Raw genomic sequence first — 24,681 nt, 5'->3', positions numbered from 1 at the left:
ATTTTATGTATGTTTTTATTGATTTATTCCGTCACCTCCAAATGCTATATCGCTCACTGGTTAAGATTTACTAATTAAGTTTGCATCAGTGTTCATGTTTTCTCTCAGTTAATGTGCGTGTGCGCGTGCGTGCGCGCGCGCGCGGTCTTCCCTCAGGTGTCGGAGCTGTGAGTGAAATGTCTTTACTGAAGCGCTGAGTGGCGGCGGCCCAGCATGTAGCTGCGGTGAACAAGTCCCTTCACGCCTGCCAACACTGATCACGTGAGTCGCCGCCTTGCACTACTTCTTCTTCTCCTTCTTCCTACACTGACCACGAATGCAAGTCCGATGTTAAAAGATCACAAGACATGACAAAAGTTTGACCTAAGGAGCAACAAAAGCAAAATGGTGACAGCGCCTGAGACTCAGAGCTAAAGCTATTTGCATACAAATTCACAAGCCAACTTTCACAAAAGTGAAGTCCAGCATCTCAAACCGCACGCTGAACATAATAAAGATGAGAGGACGCGCTAACTTCACAAGCCTGGGGGAACCTCACTCGATTCACCTTCCTCAAGTAACAGTATTGAAATATTTTCATTGGATGACGCAGATGTAATGAAGCGCTAATTTTGCCAACATTTGGAACCTCACTCAATTCACTCTACACCACTATTTTATAGGAGATCTGGAAGGTGGTACGTGCGTGTGTAGCTTCTTTACACACACATACGTGACATAAGACCCACACCGCTGCCAAACTAGTTTGCTTCGCAGCAGCAACGAGCTGCGGGGTGGATCCTCTCTCCCGTGGCAACAAATAAATTGCCGTGCCGAGCAGGGGGAAACTGTACGTCCTCGCAACATGTAACATAATGGAGTGAGTAGAAAGAAGCCTGACGAAGCCCAAAAATGGGCGTCCGTCCGGGACATATTTATGTTAACTTCGCCAACATGGTGTACCTTATTTCACGCACTCCACGTTGTTGCTGTGTACCAAATTGCAGTGTTTATAATCACTCAGTTCATTTGACACAAATCTGTGTTGTAGCGATAAACAGTATTGCGCCATTTAGAATGATCGATGCAAATGTACGGCCACGCTAAATTGGCCAACATGGGGAACCTCACTCTATTCACTTTCCGCAAATATGTATGCCGAACGCTAACGGAACGAAGGTGTTTGCGCGTGAATGACTCACCCTATGTTGTCCTTGTGCCAGATCATGGGAAATTCCTACGCCGGGCAGCTGAAGTCCGCTCGCTTCGAAGAGGCCCTGCACAACTCCATCGAGGCGTCGCTGCGCTCCAGCAGTGGAGATCCGCAGCCCATCTTCACGCAGCTCTACCTGAAGCCCGAGCCGTATCCTGCCAACATGGATGGTCAGTCAGTCAGTGGCGTACTCTCTCACGGGGAGACGCGAACAATCAGAATCTGATATGACGATAATAATCCTTTCGCAGATGTGAAACCCAAATCGGAGCTCCACAGCGGCGAGCTGCCCGGCCAGGAGGTCCTGACCAACAGCCACTCGTCCAACGATGCGGAGGAGCTGGAGGAGGAAGACGACTCGGACAGCAACAGCCCCCCGCTGCCCTACATGCAGACGCCTGTGCCAGAGGGCTGCTGCACCATGGAAGGTAATACATTACCCACAGCCTTTTTTAAAAAGAAGATCTCCTCTTTTTGTAACCTTGGCTGTTTTCTTCACTTTGGAAATAAATGTGTTGTTGATAGTACAGTGATATTTCGGGAACAAAATGTTGTATGTTGACTGATATGGGAGCGAATATATTCTAAAATTTGTCAGTCAAGACACCACAGATGTTTCTTTCCTTGACAAAATTAAGAATAATTACAGAAATAACATTCCACTTTCAGGATTCTGCCAGGCCGGCAAGGACTTGCGCCTGGTCTCCATGGCGACGGAGCCCATCGACCTCCCGACGGGCTTCGAGCTGGTCGGCGCCAAGTCCCCCAGCGTGGCCGAGCACATCCTGGTGTGCGCCGTGGACCGCCGCTTTTTGCCCGACGACAACGGCAAAAATGCACTTTTAGGTCAGCGTGTTCCCCGATTGGACGGTCTCTCGCATCATCTCACTGGCATAGCCTGGCAGCCATTTTGTGTGTCTTACTGGCGTCTTCATACCGCCGTCTCGTTTGAAGCGTAGAAACAATTTCCTCTGCATCGCCAGCAGGTTTTTCCGGAAACTGCGTGGGCTGCGGCGAGAAGGGCTTCAGGTACTTCACCGAGTTCTCCAACCACATCAACCTGAAGCTATCCACGCAGCCCAAGAAGCAGAAGCACTTAAAGTATTACCTGGTGAAAAACTCTCAGGGTGCTTTGTGCAAAGGACCGCTCATCTGTTGGAAAGGTATCAAACGCCTCAATGTCACAGCGGCCTTTTGTCCATATCGCAAGCCTCTTCTGTCGTCTTCCCTTCAGATTGTAAAACCCGTCAGTTGCCCAGCGGTGCGTCCACGTCCAAACCCAGCTCGTCGTCCTCAGTCAGCAGTAAAGAAAATGGAGGAACCAGCGGAAACGGATCGTCTCCTTTCTCCCTTTCAGGTGAGCCAAAACATTGCAGTCGCAGGGCATGAATGATTTTATATTGTTTTGGGTTTGTTTTTTTTACAAGATTTTCCACTCTATTCACTTCAAGAGGTATTGTATACTTTAGCGTCATACTTAACAATCAATCACTGGAAAATATTAAATGAGTTCAAAAAATTTTCACCTCTCATGTAAACAAAATTTTAAATTGAAAATGAAAAAAACTACAATAACAAAGTGGGCGGAAAAATGCTCCGTGTCATTTTTTTTTTTTAAATCAAATGTAAACAAAAATGAAACTCTGACTTTGATATCTCGATAAGATGCCTTATTCAACCCTTATTTGTACTTATATTATTCTTTTCGCCCCCCACCACCAGATTCTCCGCCCACCAGAATGACGCCGGCCTCGTCTGTCTTTTTCAGCAGTCCTGACCTGAGCAGAGAGTGCGGCTTCATCAAGCCTCTGGCCTCCACACCTGGGAACAAGACGCTCCCGATAGGTGAAGAGTGGCAATTGTGCTCTCACTCTCACGTCATTCCTAGAAAGCCCGGTGGGGGATTTAGGTGCTGATGTATGCATTGTCAGAGGTTGCCTAGCTACACCTTGTTGTTGTGTTTTTGGTTCATGCACAAAGCAGATGGAGCCACGGCTGACCATGGAGATTAACCTTCGACACACACACACACACACGCAGAGCAATCAATAGCAAAGGAAGGAATGCCGTAATGACTTGTTAGGTTTGGCTATCCATTATCCCCTCTTACAAGGTTGTGTGTTATTGACAGGCAAAACGCAACGGACGGCATCAATGTTTTGGTGTATTGTGTACACAGTGAATATGAGATTGGAAAGTGTCCTCTTGGGTCACTAGTAATAGATGCTCAAGTATCGGAACTCAGAGGAGACATTTTGAAGTGCTTTCATATTATTGAACAGCCACATTAATTTGTTGCAACGTGGTGAGCTATCACTAATTGCCGACGTTTTCTGGCTATTAAAACCAAAAAAATTAAATGAATGAAACATTTACTAGAGTGGATTAGAACTGGATTAAGAAACATGGGGGGGGAAATCCTGTTAAAAATGATCAAAATAATGATTCACTAGTAAATGTTTAAAGGTAAAAAAAAAAAGTCAAAAAAATTTGGAAATTATAAATTAACTTTAAAATAGATTAATGACTAACAAAGTGAGAAAAAGTCTTGTAAGAAATAAAATAAGATCATTATTTGATGATAAATGTTCATGAACGAAATGAACATTTTGAATAATGTTTTCTGGTAATGTAAACAAAAGTGAAAATATTTAAAATGAATAATAAATCACATTCACCACAATTACCAACCAAATTCTGAGGAGAAAAAAACTACAACTAAAAAGATTTTGAAATGCTTTCTGGCATTGTAAACAAAATTAGAAACATTTAAATGAATCAAAATTTTCCTTTTCAATTTTCATCCTGCAAAAAAAAACCAAACATCATAATTCATTGAGAAATGTTCCATTAATATTGAAAACTTTGCTTTCTTGCAATGTAAACAAAAGAGAAGCCACTGTATTAGATCTCATTGGATTGTGCTGTTGTACTTAATGTTTTGTCCTAAGAGAGTAAGACTATCAAAGTATGGTACGTAGTATTAAGGCCATATTCCTTGCGATTTCCCAGTTCCCACGGCGCTGAGGGTAAACGGGCCGACGAATGGCTTGGCTGCGGACGGGCGTCCCCCCTTACTCAGCCCCTCCCAGGTCACCTTAGGAGCTCAGGGCCAAGCGTATCGAGCCGGTGATTTGGGAGACAGTCCAGGTTAGACTTCTCTCCTCCATCGCTTGTGTTCCACGTTCAACATGTGACGATTCGATTTTTTTTGTATTGTTTTTTATTATTTTTTTTTTCTCACTTAGTGTCATCTGCCATGAACTCCGGCCCGCCCAAGAAGCGCCATCGGAGCTGGCATCCCACTTCAATCGTCCCGGTGCCGCCCACGGCCGTCCCCGTGCCAGCCATTCGACCCGTCGTCTGCCCTCCAGGTGGGTTCCGGAATATTATCGGTGAGGGGTTTTCGGAATCAGACTTATAGCTTATTATCTGCTTTTTAGCAGACATGTTTACGTAGTCTTTTTTTTCCCCAATAATCTCTCCAAGTCTGCTTTTAGGACGACAAAACAACATTAGTGACCTTCTACGGTCATTTAGGGATGAGTCACCCTCTTATCTCCATGGAGATAGAGCTTCTGGAGAATTAGGACAAAAAAACAAAAAAAAACTTTCTACCATGTAATTCTGCTCTTATTAAATGTAAATTGCCTGCCAAAATGTCTTTGACCTGAAAAGAATATTAGATAATCCCTGTGTTGTCATTCCTGTGTTTACTGTTCAGGTTCTGTTTTAAGGGGGGCTTCTCCTCAGCCCCCGGGGCCAGGCGTCATCCAGCCTCAGCCTGTCAGCGCGGGGGGGTCGGTCATCATCCCGGACAACCTGCTCAACTGTGCAGGGGTTCGCCCCGTCATTCTCATTGGTAACAGACTCCTCTTCGTCTTCATTCTCTACTAAAATCCACAAAACTGCTTTCAGAATGAATGGAATGAAAATGAGCACAATTTATAATTAAGTTCTCCGCTTTTGTTGTTGTTTATAAGCATGTCTCGTTCACATCGCCGTGTTCAATGTGCCTTGGTTTTCGTAGCTTCCTTGTCAAGTAGAGCCCGCAGTGGATAAAGCAGCAAAAAGTACTGTCGTTGTTGAAAATAGACCCCGCTCGCCTAAATATCAACAGTGATAAGGACTCTGACCTCACCAAGACCTGACCAAGGCCAAACAGCACCGGGTTTTGTTCTTTTATAAATGACTACCGTATTTGCCTGAATTAGCCGCTGACTTGTTAAGGAAATTGTCCAAAAATGGTTTGTATGGTTAACAAAAATCTGCACCAAAATGTGAAGGAATTTCTTCCACTTCAGATTTGAAAAGTGTAATCCTGTTTTAGCAAACTACGATGAAAACTGGATTTTGAAAAACGAAATAAAACCCGTGATAACGATCTTCGGTAGCATTTCAAGGGCCCCTAAAGAATTTCATTCATCGAACGAATGACTGTATACAATGCAGGAATGTAATTTCGATTGAACAGATTTCCTCCCCACTTTGATTTGTTTCCACCCTATTGTTGTTCATCCAGGGCACGGCAGCTTACTTTATTTCTACGGCAATGTCGGGGAAGTGGTGGTGAGCCCCCTGCTGGTGGGCTGCTACAAGAACGGCCAGCTGAGTGAGAAGACTTTGGAGACCCTTGGCCTTAGCAGCAGTCAGCAGCTCAGTGTGGAGACCATGATTCTGCTCACATTACAGTACTTGGCACGTTTAGGTGAGCTGCAAAATCCACATGACAAAAAAAAAAAAGCCTTGTTTAACCGTTAGTGCTCTGTGCTGACTTTGCTGTCCATTTCACTTATTTATTTCAGAGGCATTTTATTAATCAGAATACCGTGTTTTGACAAGTAGGGCCGCCTTTAAGATCTATAGATACCATCGCATACTATCAAGATTCTATTTCAGTTTAAGAATCGGACGTTCCCTCTGATGGCTGTGGAATTTGGTGGCAGTAAATTGATCTAATCTTACGCTTACTCAGAACACGTCTAAAGTGTAGACTGCTAGTCCAACCCAATTTTGGTGTATTTGATCAGGGCGCAGGCAGATACCAAGCTTGCTTAATTAAATGCATTATTATTATTATCATACAGTATATTATATTATAATTTTGATATCATCCCACTGGCCGGCATAGCTGGGGAGCGGGGCTTGTCTCCAAGTGCCTACTTTATACCACTTATGCTTTGGACCCCCATGTGCCTGCTTTGCCCATGTTAAAAAAAATAAATAAAAAAAAAACGCTTGCCAGTGCTCCGCCAAGTCAAGATGGTCAGTACGCGACGCGCACTCTGCATTTCAAGGGAATGAGAGGCCGTGATTGAAGGCAGCTGTGATCACTCCCACCGCGGCGCAGACCTTCCTCTCTCTTAACCGCTGGCCTGCGCTCGTCTGAGAAATTACCAAAGTTCCCAGCATATATGCCGTTCAGAGGAATAGAGCACGATGTCTTTATATGGACAAAAATGGCCATGAACAAGCTGAAAGGGTAATAAAATCAAACGCCACTCAAGGGATAAACAGAAACACGACTCCAGTTAAACAAACACACAAACGGCTGGCGTACATGCCTGTTGTGCAGGTCCAGAGCAGATCCCCCTTCGGGAGGAGCTGGAGCAGATTGTCCTGAAGGCCATGCTCTGCTGTCCCGGCGGTCCCGCCATCTCCCCGTCCCAGCTGCCTTGGCTAGCTCGGTTGGAGGCCAGCGTTTCTGGGGGCGCGGTCCAAGTGGTGGTCACCCACAATTCGCTGGGCGAGGGCATCTGCGAGTCGCTGCGATCCATCAGCGAGGGTCCCCACCTGCAGCAGTCGCTTCCCACCTACGTAGTCATCATATACTCCTCCAAGATGAGCGGCAATGAGTTCTGCGTGATGGTCTTAGGTACGTTTACAACGTCATTTTCATTTCACACGCAGCATTGAACAGTGGCGGGCCATGCATTTGGTACCTGGCCTTTCAGTGGGGACTCCACCTCTCAAAGGGAGAGTCAACCCAAAATTCTTTGCAACAATATGTTCTATGCGCCTTCACTAGTCTAAACATGGCATTCTGATGAATTTTGCATTTGTGGAATATGAGCAGCAAAATCTAGCCATCTCAGGGGCGGCCATTTTGTCACTCCCGTCAACTGAAAATGACATCACCATTGCTCAGGGCTCAGGTAACGACCAATCGCCTGTTTTCTGAAGCTGAAATCTGATTGGACAAAAAAAATTCAGTTGACTATCGGAAGCAGTGCTGCCAAGAGAAACACTACAAAAATAAATTGATGCAATTTTGTGGAAAAAAATATTACAATTTAGAGGTTGTCAGTGCTTCTGATAATATTATGGAGAGCAGAGACAGCCTTGCTGTCCCTGATGGCTCACCACTGGTATTAAATGCTTAGATATTAAAAGTCTATAATGTGTCCGTCACAGGAAAGTACCAAGCGCGGGCTTTAGCGGAGGGCATGCTGACCACCAACGAGTTCCTGAAGGAAATCAGCTACGAGCTCATCACCGGCAAAGTCAGCGTGTTGGCGTCTCACTTCAAAACCACCTCTCTCGGTAAGGATTGATTTGACAAAATGAATCTAGAGCACTCAGGAAGGCCTGATGAGTTCTGTACTTGTTTTGACCTAAGATCCTTCCCACGCACAACATATTGCATAAGAATTTACCCAGATATCTGCATCTGTCTGCAAAATGAAAGAACAATAACACAGGAAAGTAAACGTTAAAACAAAACGTAATACTTACAGAATCTGATGAGATTTTAGTGGGAGATCAGCATCTGATCATGTTAAATTTAGTGAACAGTAACAGTGAACAGTAACTTTGAAAAATGAAGGCGAAGGCAAAGTGTAAGGAAATCCTAATTGATGATCCGATGATTTTTTTAGTAAGGGATTTTGAATTTGGACAATTTTATGTCATCACTTATGGATTGTCATAAGTGGAAAAATATTTACTGAATATCATCAAAAACATACAGCTTTATACATCCAACTAAGTAAGTAAGTACCGGTAACTAACTAACTACGCATGGGTAATAGTAAAAAAAAAAAGTTTCTTCAAAGAGTTTGTGAATCAACTCTGCATCATTATACGTGACTATTGCGCATATCTACTGTATGCCGTGTGGTGTTGACTCATGTCCTCATATTTGTGTGTGTGTGTGTGCGTTACCATGCCGACGGCTTGTGCTCGCAGGGGACAATCTGGACAAGCAGCTGGTGCGGTATCAGCGGCGACGGAAGGGCCAGGTCATCCAGCCCTACCAGGGCGATGTCACTGACCACATCCACTCGCAGGAGGCCGCCAGCATGTCACCACCTTCGGACAGAGGCGAGGCTCGAACCACACCACAACAAACACAACAATGTTTGCATTAGTCAATTTGACTTGAGAGGAGGCAACAACTGCATAGTTCAGCTGGCTAAGAGCGCTACAAATCTGAAAGAATATTTCTTTGCAGTAAAAAACACAAGAAGTGAAGCAGGCCGTGTTGAATAAATAAGTCACGGAACATAACACTGACCCACACAATGTTGTGGAGCGGCATATTACAATATATGTCAAGTTAAAATTGTGCTTAAAACAGAATATATAGTAATAGGCAGAAAAACAGTAATAGGACAAGAAAGGAAGCAGACTGTGTGGAATAAACGAGTCACGTAGCTTGCGGGAATATTGACATGGAAGCACACAACATTGTGGAGCGGTGTATTACTATTCATGTCAAGTTAAAATGGAATTTAAAACGAAATAAAATGCATTAGAATAGAGAAATGCAGCGACACAATAAGAGGTGAGATAGACTGGGTGGCACAAGTCGCAGAACATAAACACGGAGGCAAACAACATTGTGGCGACCACATTAGACTCTACTAGAGCGCTAATCACTGTTTAAAGTCGCCATCGCCGCATAATGTAAGATGTTTCTTTGTTTCTTCAGAACTGCTCAGCAAGCTCTTCCAGATCTTTCCGACGCAGTTGAGCGTGGCGCGCCGCCTCCTCTCGCAGGTCTGCTCCATTGCCGACTCAGGCAGCCAGAACCTGGACTTGGGCCGCTTCTGCAAAGTGGATTTCCTGGTTCTGGTGCCGCCTTCTCACATCCTGGTCAACCAGACAGCACAGCGCATCCGACAATCAGGTATGTCAACAAAAACAACAACAAGAAAAAAAACCCACTAAAACCAACCTGCGGAAAAAAACAATGCATTCCGTTTTTTTTTTTTTGGTTGCGGTTTCCACCCCCGCCCCACAGGCGTCTTATTAGACTTGGGGATGGAAGAGTCGTGCCCGCCTCAGAAGTGCGACAAGTACGTAGTACGACTGGATACCGACGTGCACGCCAAGATGGAGGCCTTTATGAGGAAAGTCAAACAGAACCCGTACACTCTGTTTGTCCTTATCCACGACAACTCTCATGTCGACCTCACCAGGTACCAGACACAATTTTTAAAAAATTATTTGGGCGGCCTGTCTGGCCTTGGTCTCTTTTTATGATAAAAAACAAAGCGAGGAGGAGGGAGAACCTTGACGTTTGCATACATGTGGGCCAGGTCATTTGAGTTTATATCAGAGCCTCCTCTGCAGGTGTTCTCTACACACGAGTACGTTTGCAAATATATCAAGAGTAGACAAAGTATGCGCCCCCCGGACCACATAGGGCCCACTGCGTTCTCTGGTCCACACCACCAAGCTCTTATGTTATCAACAGTCCTGTAATGTTCATTGCATTCATTTTGTAGGGTTTCTCTCTGAAATTGGTCACTCAGTCTATTTTTTGCCTTGAAACAAGCAGCAGTTTGCTGGACAAGAAATGATTCTTCAAGCTGTTTATTGCCATTCCCAGTTGACGTTTACTGGCCAACTAAACATAAAACAAAGAATTACACGTGTATTTAACCAAACCATGCTAACTTAGTCTTACGATAAGGCTACTACTAGCCTAATGCTAACACACAATGCAAAACGCCCATGGACAGGCTAAAGAAATTAGCGTCAATGTAGCAGTAATTACAAGACTTAAAACAACAAGCGGTAGAAACGCATACAGACAAAGCATACGACAACCCTCACAGTCATATATTCTTTATCCTCTTACCAAAATAACAGCTAAAGGCCTTTTCAAACTGCACTTGCACATTATGCCATCATTCACAAACCACAAAGTGGCCAGCCAGTAAGTAGGCTCCTAACTATCAAACAACCACTAGTTTTCTGTTTTTTGTTTTTAATTTGGCCAAGTACAATTTTCTCAATGGCGACTGAAGTTTTTAAAAAGTTTGTTTGTATAGACAGTTAGCCAGTTCATTAACTAGGAGCTTGGCTTGTTGACTAAATAATTTGAAATTTAGCTGATGCTAAAAATAGACGGGAAAATCCAGAGAATGTCATGTGGGATGCGTTGTAGTTGTTTCAAAGTGATTTTGAAGCAAAAGACTAAAAATCACCTGACATTCTTCTTCCCACTTAACAAGTGCTCTGTCAGGCTCCGTGTGCCACGGAGAGCTGCAGGGTCTGGCCGACCGTGTGGTCAACTGCCAGGAGGTCCTGGACGCAGTCAACCTGCTGGTGCTGCAGGTCAGCTGCTTCCCGTACACGCTGCAGACCCACCAGTCCCGCATCAGCATGCACAATGAGGTGCACTGGCCCTCCAATGACAGCCTGGTGAGTGTCTGCAAAAACAAAACCAAAGACAAAATTTGTATTTCTTACTTATGATGATGATGTGATGGATCACATGGATGGATGCCTACCGCAGCATTTTAGGTTGTTCAATTGCGCCTCCTGGTGGGCATTTTCTCCGAGGGCATGAGACCTCCTGACTGTGAGGCAGACGTGCTGAGCACAAGGCCGCCACGCCTAAATGTTCCTAATTTGGATGCATAAAATGGAATTTGAAAGCCTCTTTGAGGTTCTCAAACATTTTGGGTCCAGGAAACCCTTACAAGGGTTTTTTTTTTCCTCCCAGGGTGCCCTCATAATCCTAACGCCAATTAAATATAAATACAGTATCATGTGTACTTCTAAATGTCACAGGAATTAAAAAGTTGAGCCCATTCAAGTAAAAAATGTTGGATTATTAAGAAAAGAAATTCATATTTTTAGAGAAAAAAGTTTGCAATATTATGGTAATGAAGTTTTAATTTTCAGGAAAAGAGTTATAGGACCCCAGTTTGAAAACCACCATTTGGAAGGCAGCAATTGGGCCTTTTCCTGACTTTGATTTTAAAGGGGGGTAAATGCTGATAAATTAGGACAGATTATTAGCATGCGTGTATCCATCTGGAGAAGGCGAGTGTATATTTATAGGGTCCAATGGGTCATGTTGTGTGCTCTATCTTCCAACAGGGGTCGCTCTCTCCTGGCGAGTTGGCCTACTTTGGCCTGGGCGACTACAGCAGATCCCTGCAGTGGGGCGTGGCCAGCCCTATTCTGCGCTGTGACGACGCCTTTGAGAAGATGGTCCACACACTCTTGCACAGGTCCGACAACTTTCAAAGTGACTAAAATCAGGGGTTCCCATATGTTTTGGGTACACAAATTGGACCCGCTGGCAAACCTAAGACATCAGTACACCGTGCACCCCTAAATGCCACGGGCTTTTTATAGAAACTAACGTAACGTAACCAAATTCAATGTAATGAAGTTCAAGAAGGATTTTTTGCGTGTTTCTGAGCAATATTTACTTGAAACACATTTTCATCTTTATTGCAAGGCTTAATTAGATGCATTATCAGGAATCGGCACTTGGTATCGGCGAGTACTCAAATTTAAGCACTCAATGACTCTTAGTGCAGCTTACCTTAATTGAGGACCTTCTACGCCTCTTTCTCTTGCTCTGAAATATGCTACATCACTTCAAGTAGACATCCATGCTGCTCGGTATGTTGCAGTACAAGGTGGTGATACGACGAAGGTGCGCAACTCTAAATTCAGACTTGCGAAAATATATTTTTAAAAATGCTTTGACTAACATCGATGTGCTCATACTGTACGTTCAAAGTATTCTTAAGTTCAATGTTCAAAAGTTGCATTGAAAACCTGCGATATACTGGGGAAAACACACTATTGCAAATTATTTTGTTGACCCCAAGCTACAGGGAAGTTTGAGAAGCACTGCTTCAAATGACTTCAAACGCACCGCGACGTACTGATGAAGTTTGATTTGCGGCGACAGACACCCCCACCTGCACAGCATGGTGATCCGCAGCTACCTGCTCATCCAGCAGTACACGGAGGCCATGATGGCGCTCACCTCCTCGCCGTCGCTCAGAGACCACATCACGCCCGAGACCCTGGCCATGGTGGAGGACCTGATCAACGCGCCGGGCCGGGAGGGCTCGCACGGCCGCGGACACATGCTGCTGGTGCGCGTGCCTTCGCTGCAGCTGGCCATGTTGGCGCGCGAGCGGCTGGAGGACGTGCGCGACAAGCTGGGCCTCCAGCTGTGCTTCGCCGTGTTGCTGGGCAGCCCCGCCTCTGAGATCATCCTGCCCAGGAACTTCACTTGTCGCCTACGGGTGAGATATGCTTGTCACCTTTACCTCCACCAAGGACACTGCAGTATGTTTTCAATTGATTGCGTGTCCTAAGCATGGTCCCCGCGGGCAAATAAAAATCCTAGCGATCAATTGTGTGTTGTTGCAGGCCTGGCGGGGATGTGAAAACGAAGACTGGGTGCCACTCACCTACGAGGATCTGGAGGGCCTGCCTTGCATCGTCATCCTCACAGGGAAGGACCCTCTTGGAGAGACCTTCCCCAGGCAATTCTACGTTTCTACCTTTTGTACAGCTGCCTAATATACAGTACCCTGCCTTGGTTGAGGTTTTGCGTGATGTCACGACGGCCGTTATGCAATTTTCAAAGTGTATTTCTCCCAAAATGTCAGCTAAAATTGTTTAGGGAAAGAAAGTGCTCAAATAGCGGTCGTAGCCCGCTTAAGTGATCACGATGATGGTCGCTCATCGTGACAATATCTAATTGTATGTTTCTCTACAGTCCACTGTAGTTGTTTGGCTGTTTAACTGAACAGGTTTCACCATTAAAATTCATAATCCCCAGTGGTTCACTATTCCTCATCATTCACCATCATTTTGTCATTTTTTTTCTGTGCAACCTACCCCCACTCGTGGTTTTTGATCTCTTTCTGAAACCAACTAAAAAGATGGTCGCGAAACGTGTCTAAATAGTAATTGGTGTCAAGCAAGTATGTTGAAATGATACATCTCGACTGAGTGACAAGCTTTGTATGTTGGGGAGGAGCAAAGTTCAGCCAGGGTTGTTAGTGAAAGGTACAGAGAGGTTTCTCCTTGAGGGATTGACTTAGAGTAAAATAGCAACACCCTTCCCCTTCTACCCCTGTAGGTCTCTGAAATACAGTGACCTGCGTCTGATCGACTCCAGCTACCTGACACGTACGGCCTTGGAGCAGGAGGTGGGCCTGGCCTGCACCTACGTGTCCGTGGGCGTGGTCCAGGATCCCAAGAAAGTAGCCGGCCCCCGGGAGTCAGACGGGGAGAAGGTGGTCGCGGTCATGAACGACGGGGAGGAGCTGGAGCGACCTCAGAGCAACGGCAGCGCGGCCACCAGAACCTCGGGATCCTTGGTGGAGAACGGCGTCAGTTCATCCGACAACGCGGAGGCCGCCCCGAAGCCCTCCGCCTCGGCGCCGGCGGGCGCCGAGCCGTCGGGCCTCAAGCAGGAGTGCGACTCCATGGTCAGCCAGCTGCCGTCCAACCCTCCCAAATCCTCCAAGGCCTCTCCGTCGCTGTACTCCAGCTCCTCCTCCTCCTCGCCGTCGCCCTCCTCCTCGTCCACGCAGCGTCCCAGCCAGTCCACGCAGTGCGGACGCCAGCCCAAGCCGACACGCGTGTCGCCGCGTACCGTCATCATGTCGCGGCCGGCGTACAACCTGCTGTCGGCCGACTCCGGCGGCCAGCTGAGCTCCTTCTCGCTGCTGCCCCACGCCGACGTGGCCTGGAGCAGCCCGCTGAGGCCCCCCGTCACGTCGGGCCTGCACGGCGAGGAGCAGAGCGCCTACTATCGCCAGTGGACCGTCGCAAAGCAGCACCACGCCGACTACGAGGCGCCGTCCGCGACGCACCCCCGACGCCTCCTGCTAAGCGGACCGCCGCAGGTAGCGAGTTGAATACAAGATCTCCTGTTGTTCTCATTTTGACCTTGTAGGACGCACGTGTCAAACATCATTTTTTGTGGCCCGCTCTATCTATTTCGGGATTCTTGCTCAATTACTATTTTTATTTTCATTTGGGGAACTTTTTTTTAAAGATTGTAATTTTTCAACCAACTTCTTAATTGGACACTTGCATTTAAATTTGATTCATTTGTCACTCTTATCCGTGGCTTCTGATTTCAAATTCTATTTGATGCATTCATCCATTTTCTTTAGCACTTGTCCTCAATATGATCACGGGTGAGCTGTAGCCTATCATGGTTGACTTTGAGCGAGAAGTTAGGTACACCCCGGGCCGGAAGTAGTTGCTAGCTAATCACAGGGAATTAATGAACAAATAAACATTGACCTTTTTTTTCCTGTGTCGCTTAAAGTTCCATTCAGAAAAAGCTGAGGAGAAGTAATACAAAAATGAATGAAAGAAACTCTGTAACGGCAGACTTTTTTGATACACCTCTTATATGAAGATGAAGATGTGTACCAAATATTGTGGCCAGTATGTGTTCCCTGTCAAGCAATGAGAGTTCTGCCCACTGCTTTTTGCCAGGTGGGGAAAACGGGAGCCTACCTGCAATTCCTTCGCATCCTGTTCCGAATGCTCATCAGACTGTTGGAAGTGGACGTTTTCGACGAGGAGGAGTCGGACGAGGAAGAGGCGGTCGAAGGTAACGGACGGTTGACACTTGTGACGTGAGGTTGTCAGCGTGACGGCGGCTAATCGGGGGTTTTTCGCCACAGAGACGTCAGAGGTGGCGACGCCTGTAAACGCCCAGTGGCCTGACGTCGAGGACATGCGCAAGCTTCCATTTGACCCAAACCCTCGAGACTCCAAGTTCAGGAAGGCCAGCCCCGTCTACTGCGGCAAGACACCAAAGCGCTCCAGAGGTGAGCGGACAGCTGCGGCTCAATGGACCGTTTCACAATGTTTGTAAATAATAGGCAGTAGGATAGTTCCAAATAGGAAGTCATTTACCTCACATGACATTTGGGTTTTGATTGCCATAGGCCAAATTCATCGTTCAAGCCATTAATTCCCTGCCTTGGTCAAATGACATGTCAGAATTTGTTTGTTTTTGCCACCGGAAGTACATGTGTTGTCTATGAACGGTCTATGGTTTGAATCCACACGGTGTGATGCATTCAAACAAATGGCATTTTGCCGCATCAGTTCTGAAGAAAGAAGAGGCAAGCCAAACGGAAGCTAAGCGGGAGACCAAGTCCATAAGGCTGACTCGCTTCGCCGCTCACAACGCTTTTCATCACTGTGAGCAGTGTCACCACTACTGTGACGCCAGCCCTGCAACACAGGTGAGTGCACCCGCCGGACGGACATCTGTTTATGTGTCTCAAATGATAACAGTTGCTACCGATGTTAGTAAATAATGTGCACTCACACGATTTCAGTAAATATGTCAGCTAATCAATCACTTTGGCATCTAGATGGCCAAGGCAAAATTGTAATTGTATGCGTATGTCGAGATTATCGTACACTGAGGTCCCCCTGCAGTAGTGGTATAAATAGTGGTCGTTCCCCCATGCAAAAATATTTATCAAATGTTTTTAAATATTTTATATATTGATTTGGGCCTGGGTTTTTTTTTAATGGAAAACGATTATTGGTGGTTTATCCCGCATTGTTCAAAATCAGTTTTTCTTTTCCAACGCATTCATAATGGGCTTCAATTATATGTGGATTTTCGCTATTCGCGAGCCAGCCTGGTCCCTACACCCCGCAAAAAGCCGGGGTCCACTGTACAGAGGAATTTTACGACGCAGTTCGGTTCCCATGACAGCAACATAACCCGAAGTACTAAGTTACTTGCCGTCGTCTATCACTAACCTATGCTAATACAGTAGTAGTCACAATTACAGTAAATATTTGTATGAAAAGTACTTTGAGTCCATAAATATGAAATAATCCAACGAAAAACGGTAACTACAGCGCTGCTGCTGAGCACGCATTTTGTGGCGCATGACCACAAACTAGTTTATTGTGTGCCATTTGTAACCTTGATGTGATAATTACTGCCCGTATTTGTAAGAAAAACACTTTTAAGCCATATCTCTGACACAAGTAACAACCAAATAAAAAATAGTAGAGAGGTAATAAAGCGTGCCTTCAAGTGCTGACCATGTATTATTGTATTGCACCCTCTCATCCTCACATGCAACACTCTTTCAATGCGTGTGTGGGTGACAGCTGTCTGAGTGCACCTTCCACGCCTTTACCTTCTGCTCGTCCATGCTGGGAGAGGAGGTCCAGCTCCAGTTTGTCATTCCCAAAGACAAAGAGCGGCACTTTGTCTTCAGTCAACAGGGGAGCCACCTGGAGAGCATGCGCCTGCCTCTCGTCTCCACCAAGGTGAGTGCACAAGCTTCTGCACAATACAATTCAAGAGCTGTATAAAACATTCAGCCTTTAGAAAGATAACACTTAGACTTAGGCACTAAGGTTAGTTAGTTAGTTAGTTGGTTAGTTAGTTAGTTAGTTAGTAAAACCAGGGGGAAAAATATAAATATAAGATGAAACGAAAAAACAGAAGATAAATGATAATGCAAGAAGGTAATGAATGGGATTAATGGTATAAGCACAGTTGTACTATTGCACATATGTACTAGCATTTGCTTAGCAAATTGCATGACCTATGTTGTGAGGCAATTAGTGTTGCACAAGGACCAGAGAATAATCCATTAATGATAAAATATGAATTTTTGGTCAAATTTATTTTCGTTATTCATATTGGTCATTATGAAGTGAGTGGTACACACAGTTCAAAGCTTTAAAAAAGCTTTACAGAATGTCATATTTCTTTTGTTAGCTTCTTGGCAGCAAATTAGCTAGCTTCCCTGAAAAAATGGTTAATTGCAGGATTACACCATAGCTACCAAACCATCCTTTGTTTTGGGGTAGACAAAGAATAAGTCATTAAATGTAAAAAGTAAAAAGGTACTTACTTTTCATCACTGGTTTGAGAATAGTACAGTACATCATGCAATCAAAATGGCACCATCCCTCAATACCTCAGTTATGTATCTTTGTGATAATTTGTAAATATATTGACAAACGTTAGCTAGCTAACTAGCTACTTATGGCTAAAAAAAAAAAACCAAAAAAATGTAATTATATGTGGGAAAATGTTCTTTTGTTTGCCTTTTAACTGATTATGGCATTAACCCTTTTAATGGTATAGCCTGCCACCTTAGAAAATGGTACCATCCGCCCGAACAGGAAGCAGGAAGTAGCCTTTTTTTTTTTTTATCTTTTATTTATATACATTCTCGAACAGGAAAACATCTGGAATTCTTCAGAAAACATTGTCTTGAAACAGTAGAAACAGAAAAAAAAAAACATTTAGCAGGAAGTAACCTGTTCAAGAACAAATGGACAAAGACTGTTTCTTTAATTTGCGTCACGTTTGCCACATTCACTTATTTTGTGATGGTAGATTTTTTTTTTTAGATATCGAATGATAAATGGTACAGTCAACCACCGTCCATGGAACAGGAAGTGCAGACTTACAAACGTTTTTTGTTGAATTTTTATTTTTTTAAACTGGACAATTGGATAAATAGGTAAGTTTGTGTTGGTAGCATGCAGGAACGAATCAATGTAACACTGCGGGGGTCTTTCATCTTGGTCTCCAGGACCCCGACCTTTTGAAGAGCCCCATCTTCACACCAACGACGGGGCGCCAGGAGCACGGCCTTCTCAACATCTATCACGCCATGGAGGGCGCCGCTCACCTGCACATCCTGGTGGTCAAGCACTTTGAGATGCCCCACTACAGGAGGTACTGGCCCAACCACATCCTGCTCGTCCTGCCCGCCATGTTCAACAACTCTGGAGTCGGTAAGTGACGTCACCATTTGTACGACCGCCAATCATATGAAATAGATGAGAATGATTAAAAAATATATTAGACATACATGCGTATTACTACATTAGTGTCCGTGTCCGTTCTAGGCGCTGCTCGTTTCATGATCAAGGAGCTGTCATACCACAACCTGGAGTTGGAGAGGAACCGGTGGGAGGAACAAGGCATCAAGCGACAGGAAGTGTGGCCCTTCATCGTCATGATGGACGACTCGTGTGTTCTGTGGAATGCCCAGCAGTCCGCTGACAGCAGGTGGTACCTACAGATCAACCACAGTTTGTTTTTTTTTTGTTTTGTTTTTTAACAGTGTTACCCGCTATGAGGACTATTATCTTGGGACTGAGTTCTGCTGCGAATAGTGAAAATGGACGAGTAATTGATACCTCCAAAAGAGGATTATGATTGCCTACAAATGCCAGAAGATGGTGGCAAAGTACTATTTTTATCTAAAATGAAGCTCCTCTCCTCACTTCAACATAGTTCCTCGGCACCAATATTCCACCAGATGGCACCAAAGCAGTGAACAAAGTAGGATTGGTTAAAAAAGACAATTTAATGGTTCAGTCCACCCCAGATTTAAAATGGCACAGTCAACTTCCATGGACCGGACAGTAGTTCATCCATTTTGCCTGTGTGGAAGTGTGTGTTGTCCTAGTCTTACCCAACTGTTCGTCTCTCGCGTCACAGCGAGACACCCGACGGCGGCTCAGCGCTTACCAACGTGTCCCTGAAAGTGGTGCTGCGCCACATGGAGACCACGCCCAAGATCCCCCTCTACGCAATGTGCGGAGCCCGTAAGTGGAGCAGCAGCCTGGCCCGCAAGGCCCCCGGCAGGCCCTTCAGCAGGGGCCACCTGCACGACTTTGTCCTACTCAACGTGGATCTGACCCAGAACGTCCAGTACGACCTCAACCGGTAAGTGCGGGGAGACCGGAGTCAGCTGCCTAGGTTCCCTCTGTTTTCCTGATTTTTTTGTTCTATTATTATTTTTGTGGCAGGTACAGTTGTGAGGAGGTGGACTTCAATCTTCGGGTCAACAGCAGCGGGCTCCTGCTGTGTCGCTTTAACGGCTTCAGTTTGATGAAGAAGCACATTCCAGTCGGGGGTAACCAAGACTACATGGTCAAACCCAAACTCATGGTGCGTGCCTCGACTTGTCCCTACAATGGTAAATTCTAAAGATTTTGCCCCCGAGGCCATTTTCACTTGGTGGTGTGGAATTCAGTAGGCATGGCCTATCATAAGTAGAAAAAAAGTCTTAATAAGCCATGCCCGAAAACACACAGGAAGTCTGCCATTTTGGTTTAAAATGGGCCTTACCGACGATATTTGGGAAAACCCTGAAGCCGTTTTTACTGGGTGGCATGGAATTTGGTAGGTATGTTTATCATCATGAGTAGACATATGAAAAAATGTCTCAGGGGGCCATACCCCAAAAGACAAAGGAGATCTGCCATTTTGTTTTGAAGTGATACTCCGGGGCTTTTTAGGTCATTTCCAGCGATACTTCAAAGACACCAATTTGTTTCCAAATTTGAGTTTTCTCTTGTTTTGCTCTCCATCTCCAGGAAATCGAAAACCCCGCCCCCATCAGCCCTTCGCAGTACGTGTGCGCCCCGGACAGCGAGCAGACCCTGCTGGATGCGCCGGCCCAGTTCCTGCTGGAAAGGTTCCTGCAGAGCTGCAGCCACCGACTGTTCCCCAAAGCCATTCAGAACCCAAACAACCCGGTCCTGTCCGTTGACAGCTACCTCAATATCAGCCCGGAGGTAAGTAGTGAGTTCTCTCTTACCTTGACCTCTGAGTGCCCCAACTTATGTAAAAAAAAAAAAAAAAAAAAAGACTTACTTTATGAGCTTCATACACCCCGCCACCAGTCTTGCAGCAGTGAACTTCACAATATTTGGCCACCTTCAGTTCGAGTGGTTGCCTTGTTTTTTGGGGGGTTTTTTTTGCACATTTGTTCCAAAGTAATGAACTTATCATCTGACAATATGTACCAATAATCATGTCCAAAGATGTCTATTATAAAATGAACTTACAGCCGTTGCTGTTGTAGGCGTAAAACGCAGGATGGGAGCAGATTGAGACAACGGAGTTTGAAACGCTTCCTTTTTACTCTTCTTCTTTCACAGTGTTAAACACAACCGTGTGCCAGCACCGAAAGGCTAAAAGTTGAACTTCATCCCAAAATTTTAAAAAATGCTTTATAACTGTTCCCCCCCAAAATTGTGAAATGGCAGAACGGCAAACCGGAACCCGCGATCAAGCAGGCTTTACTTCTACGATAGGTACTTTACTAAAGCAGGAGGAGTCGATAAAGGCAATCACGCCTGCCCAGGGGTTAAAATAATTTATAATCTTTGGCTCTCTGTCCATGAAATGAAGGAGAAGCTGGCAAAACTGAGGAGGGCGTGGTGAAAAACACAAACAAAAACAAATGTAGCTATTAAGGAAAAACTGTTCATTTCTTTGGGTGTGTGTGAATGGATGAGTGGAATTTCCATCCATTTCAGTGGAGAACGTTACGAGCATGGTCACAGAAAGAACTGAACATGTAAGTCAGGGTGCCATCGCAGTCCATGTTTGCCCCTCCCCCGCCAGGCTCCGTTTCAGGGTTTGGGGACTTTTTTGAAACGCCAACACTGTGTCACTTGCCGTTGTCTAACTGGTGCGTTGTTGTGTGTGTGTCAGATATCCGTGTGCTACATCAACTCCCGTCCACACTCCACCAACCTCAACCACCAGGGCCTGGTGTTCAGCGGCCTCCTGCTGTACCTCTGCGACTCCTTCGTGGTCTCCGGACTCCTCAAGAAGTTCCGCTTCCTCAAAGGTGAGAGCCCACATCGTACACCGACTGCGGCTACCCGCCGTATGTCCCAAGTGTGTTGCTGGAGTCTATCCCAGTCGACTTTAGGCGAGAGTCTTCAACGAACCTAACCTGGATGTTTTTAGATTGTGGGGGGGAGGCAGTGTACCCCAAAGCCCATATTTGAACCCCAAACTGAGGAACCCAGGAAGTCAAAATAAATGTAAAAAATAAACAGGAAATTCCCTTAACGGATGGTTTTCCGGAAAGGAAATTAAAAACACACACACACACAATTTGCTGAATAATCTTCATTAACAGTTTAAACGTTTTTATTCATGCGACATTTTAACAGCCGGAGAATCCATTTTTAAAATGTTATTATTTGTTGTTTTTGTTAATTTATTTACGATATTTTAAAATTCTCGAGATTCCAGTTGATAATGGTGCTATTAAGAGGTTGATTAATTCAGGAAATTCCCCCACTGAAGGCCTAGGCGGCGGCACGGTGGTCGACTGGTTAGCACGTCCGCCTCACAGTTCAGAGGTCGTGGGTTCGATCCCGGCTCCGGCCTCCCTGTGTGGAGTTTGCATGTTCTCCCCGTGCCTGCGTGGGTTTTCTCCGGGCACTCCGGTTTCCTCCCACATTCCAAAAACATGCATGGTAAGTTGATTGGATACTCTAAATTGCCCCTAGGTGTGATTGTGAGTGCGGATGTTTGTCTCTGTGTGCCCTGCGATTGGCTGGCAACCAGTTCAGGGTGTCCCCCGCCTACTGCCCAAAGACAGCTGGGATAGGCTCCAGCACGCCCCGCGACCCTTGTGAGGAGAAGCGGTACAGATAATGGATGGATGGATGAAGGCCTAGGCACTAAATGTGCACACTGCCACTGGATTTTGGTGACGAGCCTCAAGAGTGAAAAATATTAGCAACAGCTATCGGTGTGTGACGGCGATTGGAATTAGCACTAAAAGCGCCGTGTGTTGCGACGGCATCCTACAGGCGCCACCCTGTGCGTCATCTGCCAGGACCGCAGCTCCCTGCGTCAGACCATCGTGCGTCTGGAGCTGGAGGACGAGTGGCAGTTCCGCCTGCGCGACGAATTCCAGACGGCCAACTGCAGCGAGGACCGGCCCCTCTACTTTCTCACCGGACGCCACGTTTGAACCACCCCGCCTAAAAGCAAAAGCAAAAGCCAGCCATTCTTGCCATCAAAACGCGCTAGGAGAGGACACGCATGTGCTCGCCTGATGGACGCTATGCTATGCTATGATTGTACGTTGACTTTTTTTTTTTTTTTTTTTTTTTTTTAACCACGCTGCGCCCATTCGTGGACGCATCGTGTTTATCTCAGGGTTTCTAAAAAGGGAAAATCAGACTTATGGGAATAAGAGGGGAAGACATTTTCTCCCATTGTTTACTTTCTTCTTGGCACCAAAGACATCCTCGAGCTGCACCTTTTTCTTGTCCCGTCATGCCTTTCACTGCCTGACAACTCCACACAAAACACTGCCTAGTGGACATACAGTATGACAAGTACATTCTTTATACAAAGTGCCGTTATTATTTGCCGTCATATAAAAACAAAAAACAGGGTGGGCCATATTGCAGCCCACCAGAGCATTTTATCCAGCCCAGCGTGCGACACTTTAATGGAGCTGGTGTGTTGTAACATGCACAGAACACATCCCAATATGGAATCGATACAAATTGTTCAGTTTGGTTACCTAACGACGGAAGATTTAGAAAGTTACGTCTGCTTACTTAGGCGGCATGCTTCCTTCTTCATTCCCGATGCCCCATGGAATTTTTCGTCAATGAGAGAAAGGAAGATTTGTGGATGCCCTACTGCAGCCCCCCTCCCCCTTTGCACACCACCGAGGTACACGCGCCATAACAAACGTTGATGCTTATATGATTGTATCTGCACTATTCCATGTAACAAAGGCAAATTTAAAGGAGACATATTATCTACATTAATTTCACCGTGCAATCCAGTATGCACCGCTTATCAGAAGCAAACGCCGTTAGCTAATGCTAATTGCTAATAATAATAATGCTAAAACTCCATGCAGCTCTTCTCACCGTTTGGCTCTGACGTGATAGCAGGGGCGTGGATGTTTCTTCAATTTAAAGTGGCTCTGGATCTTCACCCAGCCTATCTGATCAACTTGCTTTGGGGAAGATTTTTATGCAGAAGTCCCAAATAGTTCGCTCGGGTAGATTTTCAGAAATAGGCAGATAAAACATTTACAGTTTTTCTTTTTTAAACATTTACAGGTACTTGGTTGTTTAATTTCACGTCAACGGCTAAGTAGGCACTCCAGAGCCATCTATACTATACAAGCCATTAAAAAGTGAATTTTCCTTAATGTGTCCACTTTAAACATGGCTTTATGTATGGGCAGAGGAGAATGTGTTTCCTATGAGTTTGTGCGCAGGGTTTTCCAAAGAATATGCCTTAAGGAGAAGTGACACTCACTCGTGCGTGGACCAATTAAAAACTAGGAAAAAAAGGGAATGTCGCTTGAGACCCCCCCCCCCCCCCCCAAAAAAAAAAAAAACAAGAGAAATAGACTACTGTACTGTTTAAAGTTTACCATATTATTATTATTATTAATAATATATTCTATCATGCCACTCGCTAAGGGTTACTGATGTTGTTTTTTGTTTGTGTGCGTGTAACTTTTACCCAGTATTGGTGTCTTTTTCTGTCAGCAAGAAGAATCTACCTAAAATGTGTCCTTAACCGGGTGTCTGTATGCGCTCACCAGGGAGTTATTTATTTCAAGCATTATAGTTGGACTGATAATCATGTAGAAAAAAAGCGTTTGATCGTGCACGCTAAGTGTGGGTGAATCGACTGAATGTCACTGAGGCGTAAGGGAATGGAGTGAACTTGCACTAAACAAGTTGCCAAACCAAATAATGGAAACCAATCAAATCAGCCCCCCTCCGAAAAGAATTGTGGTGATCAGAAGTCTATTACTCCAAAAAAGGTCCGCGCGAATAAACGTCGTTGAATAATATGCAAGTTGCTCACACAATCTTCGCAGAGAGAAGCAGCACGGCGGTAGCCTCGGCATCTACCTCATGTTGTCACAGCAGAGCCGTGCTATGTTGTCCTTGTTCTTGTTGTTGTTGTTGTTGTTGCTGTTCAAAATTGATGAATGTAATAATAATAATAATAAAAATGACTTTCCAAATGTTTGTTTTTTCTCCTATGGCCTTTATGTTGATTTTGACTGAGTATCAAATATGAAAACAAACAGAAAAGTTATTTGCGGTGACATAACTACTGTGGCGCTTGGACATCAAGGTTATTATATTAATGAAAACTTGTTTAAACAAAACATTTTAGTAGAATTTTTTTCAGATCCACACTTTTTTTAAAATTATCATTACAAAGATGTGGAGGTGCCCCCAAATGACTAAATACGCCCCCGGCCGTACCCTTACAGTAAAAGTACGATTCACTCCGTTTGCAATATGATTCACACGACGAGTACAATACAATATGGGGATGAATTTTATCGTAACTTGTAGTGAATCACGCGGTACCATAATTGTACTGTCAAAAGACGTACTGCTAATACAACCACTAATGATACTGCCGAGGT

General features: G+C 45.1%; 2 protein-coding genes across 2 annotated transcripts in view; one reads left to right on the top strand and one right to left on the bottom strand.

The window, feature by feature from the left end:
- rock1 (Rho-associated, coiled-coil containing protein kinase 1) overlaps window positions 1-15,550 on the bottom strand; it is a 78,182-nt gene extending 62,632 nt beyond the window's left edge. The window contains exons 1-7 of the mRNA XM_086043873.1: window positions 14,945-15,550; window positions 10,936-12,696; window positions 10,630-10,854; window positions 8,357-9,286; window positions 6,757-7,866; window positions 5,730-5,905; window positions 1,182-1,347 (exon numbers count right to left, since the gene is read on the bottom strand). The gene's annotated coding sequence lies outside the window, so the exon portion shown is untranslated. The remainder of the gene's footprint in view (window positions 1-1,181; window positions 1,348-5,729; window positions 5,906-6,756; window positions 7,867-8,356; window positions 9,287-10,629; window positions 10,855-10,935; window positions 12,697-14,944) is intronic.
- greb1l (GREB1 like retinoic acid receptor coactivator) lies at window positions 1,188-24,271 on the top strand. The gene is made up of 31 exons (XM_086043869.1): window positions 1,188-1,362; window positions 1,444-1,620; window positions 1,862-2,038; window positions 2,179-2,355; window positions 2,427-2,549; window positions 2,915-3,037; window positions 4,205-4,342; window positions 4,441-4,566; window positions 4,917-5,054; window positions 5,715-5,900; window positions 6,768-7,067; window positions 7,607-7,735; window positions 8,381-8,515; window positions 9,126-9,323; window positions 9,438-9,615; window positions 10,657-10,846; window positions 11,531-11,664; window positions 12,360-12,702; window positions 12,830-12,945; window positions 13,548-14,319; window positions 14,924-15,041; window positions 15,115-15,261; window positions 15,545-15,684; window positions 16,577-16,738; window positions 18,022-18,226; window positions 18,341-18,503; window positions 18,939-19,166; window positions 19,250-19,391; window positions 19,820-20,020; window positions 20,946-21,084; window positions 22,064-24,271. Exons 1-31 carry the CDS (start codon window positions 1,206-1,208, stop codon window positions 22,225-22,227), a joined length of 5,826 nt encoding a protein of 1,941 aa, XP_085899995.1. The 5' UTR covers window positions 1,188-1,205; the 3' UTR covers window positions 22,228-24,271.
- The last annotated feature ends 410 nt before the right edge of the window (window positions 24,272-24,681 follow it).

The sequence above is a fragment of the Filicampus tigris genome, chromosome 10, assembly GCF_054856515.1.
Source record: "Filicampus tigris isolate MCC_2025a chromosome 10, RoL_Ftig_1.0, whole genome shotgun sequence".
NCBI classification, from domain to species: domain Eukaryota; kingdom Metazoa; phylum Chordata; class Actinopteri; order Syngnathiformes; family Syngnathidae; genus Filicampus; species Filicampus tigris.
Note: the sequence above shows the minus strand (reverse complement) of the source record. Positions and strands in the feature narration are given on the sequence as shown.

What these genes read in the sequence shown, in the direction of transcription:
- greb1l (XM_086043869.1), top strand. Translation starts at nt 1,206, where the DNA reads ATGGGAAATTCCTACGCCGGGCAGCTGAAGTCCGCTCGCTTCGAAGAG. An exon ending in TGCCTCTCGTCTCCACCAAG is followed by an intron (nt 16,739 to 18,021) that starts GTGAGTGCACAA and finishes CTTGGTCTCCAG; the next exon opens with GACCCCGACCTTTTGAAGAG. An exon ending in CAGCAGTCCGCTGACAGCAG is followed by an intron (nt 18,504 to 18,938) that starts GTGGTACCTACA and finishes CTCGCGTCACAG; the next exon opens with CGAGACACCCGACGGCGGCT.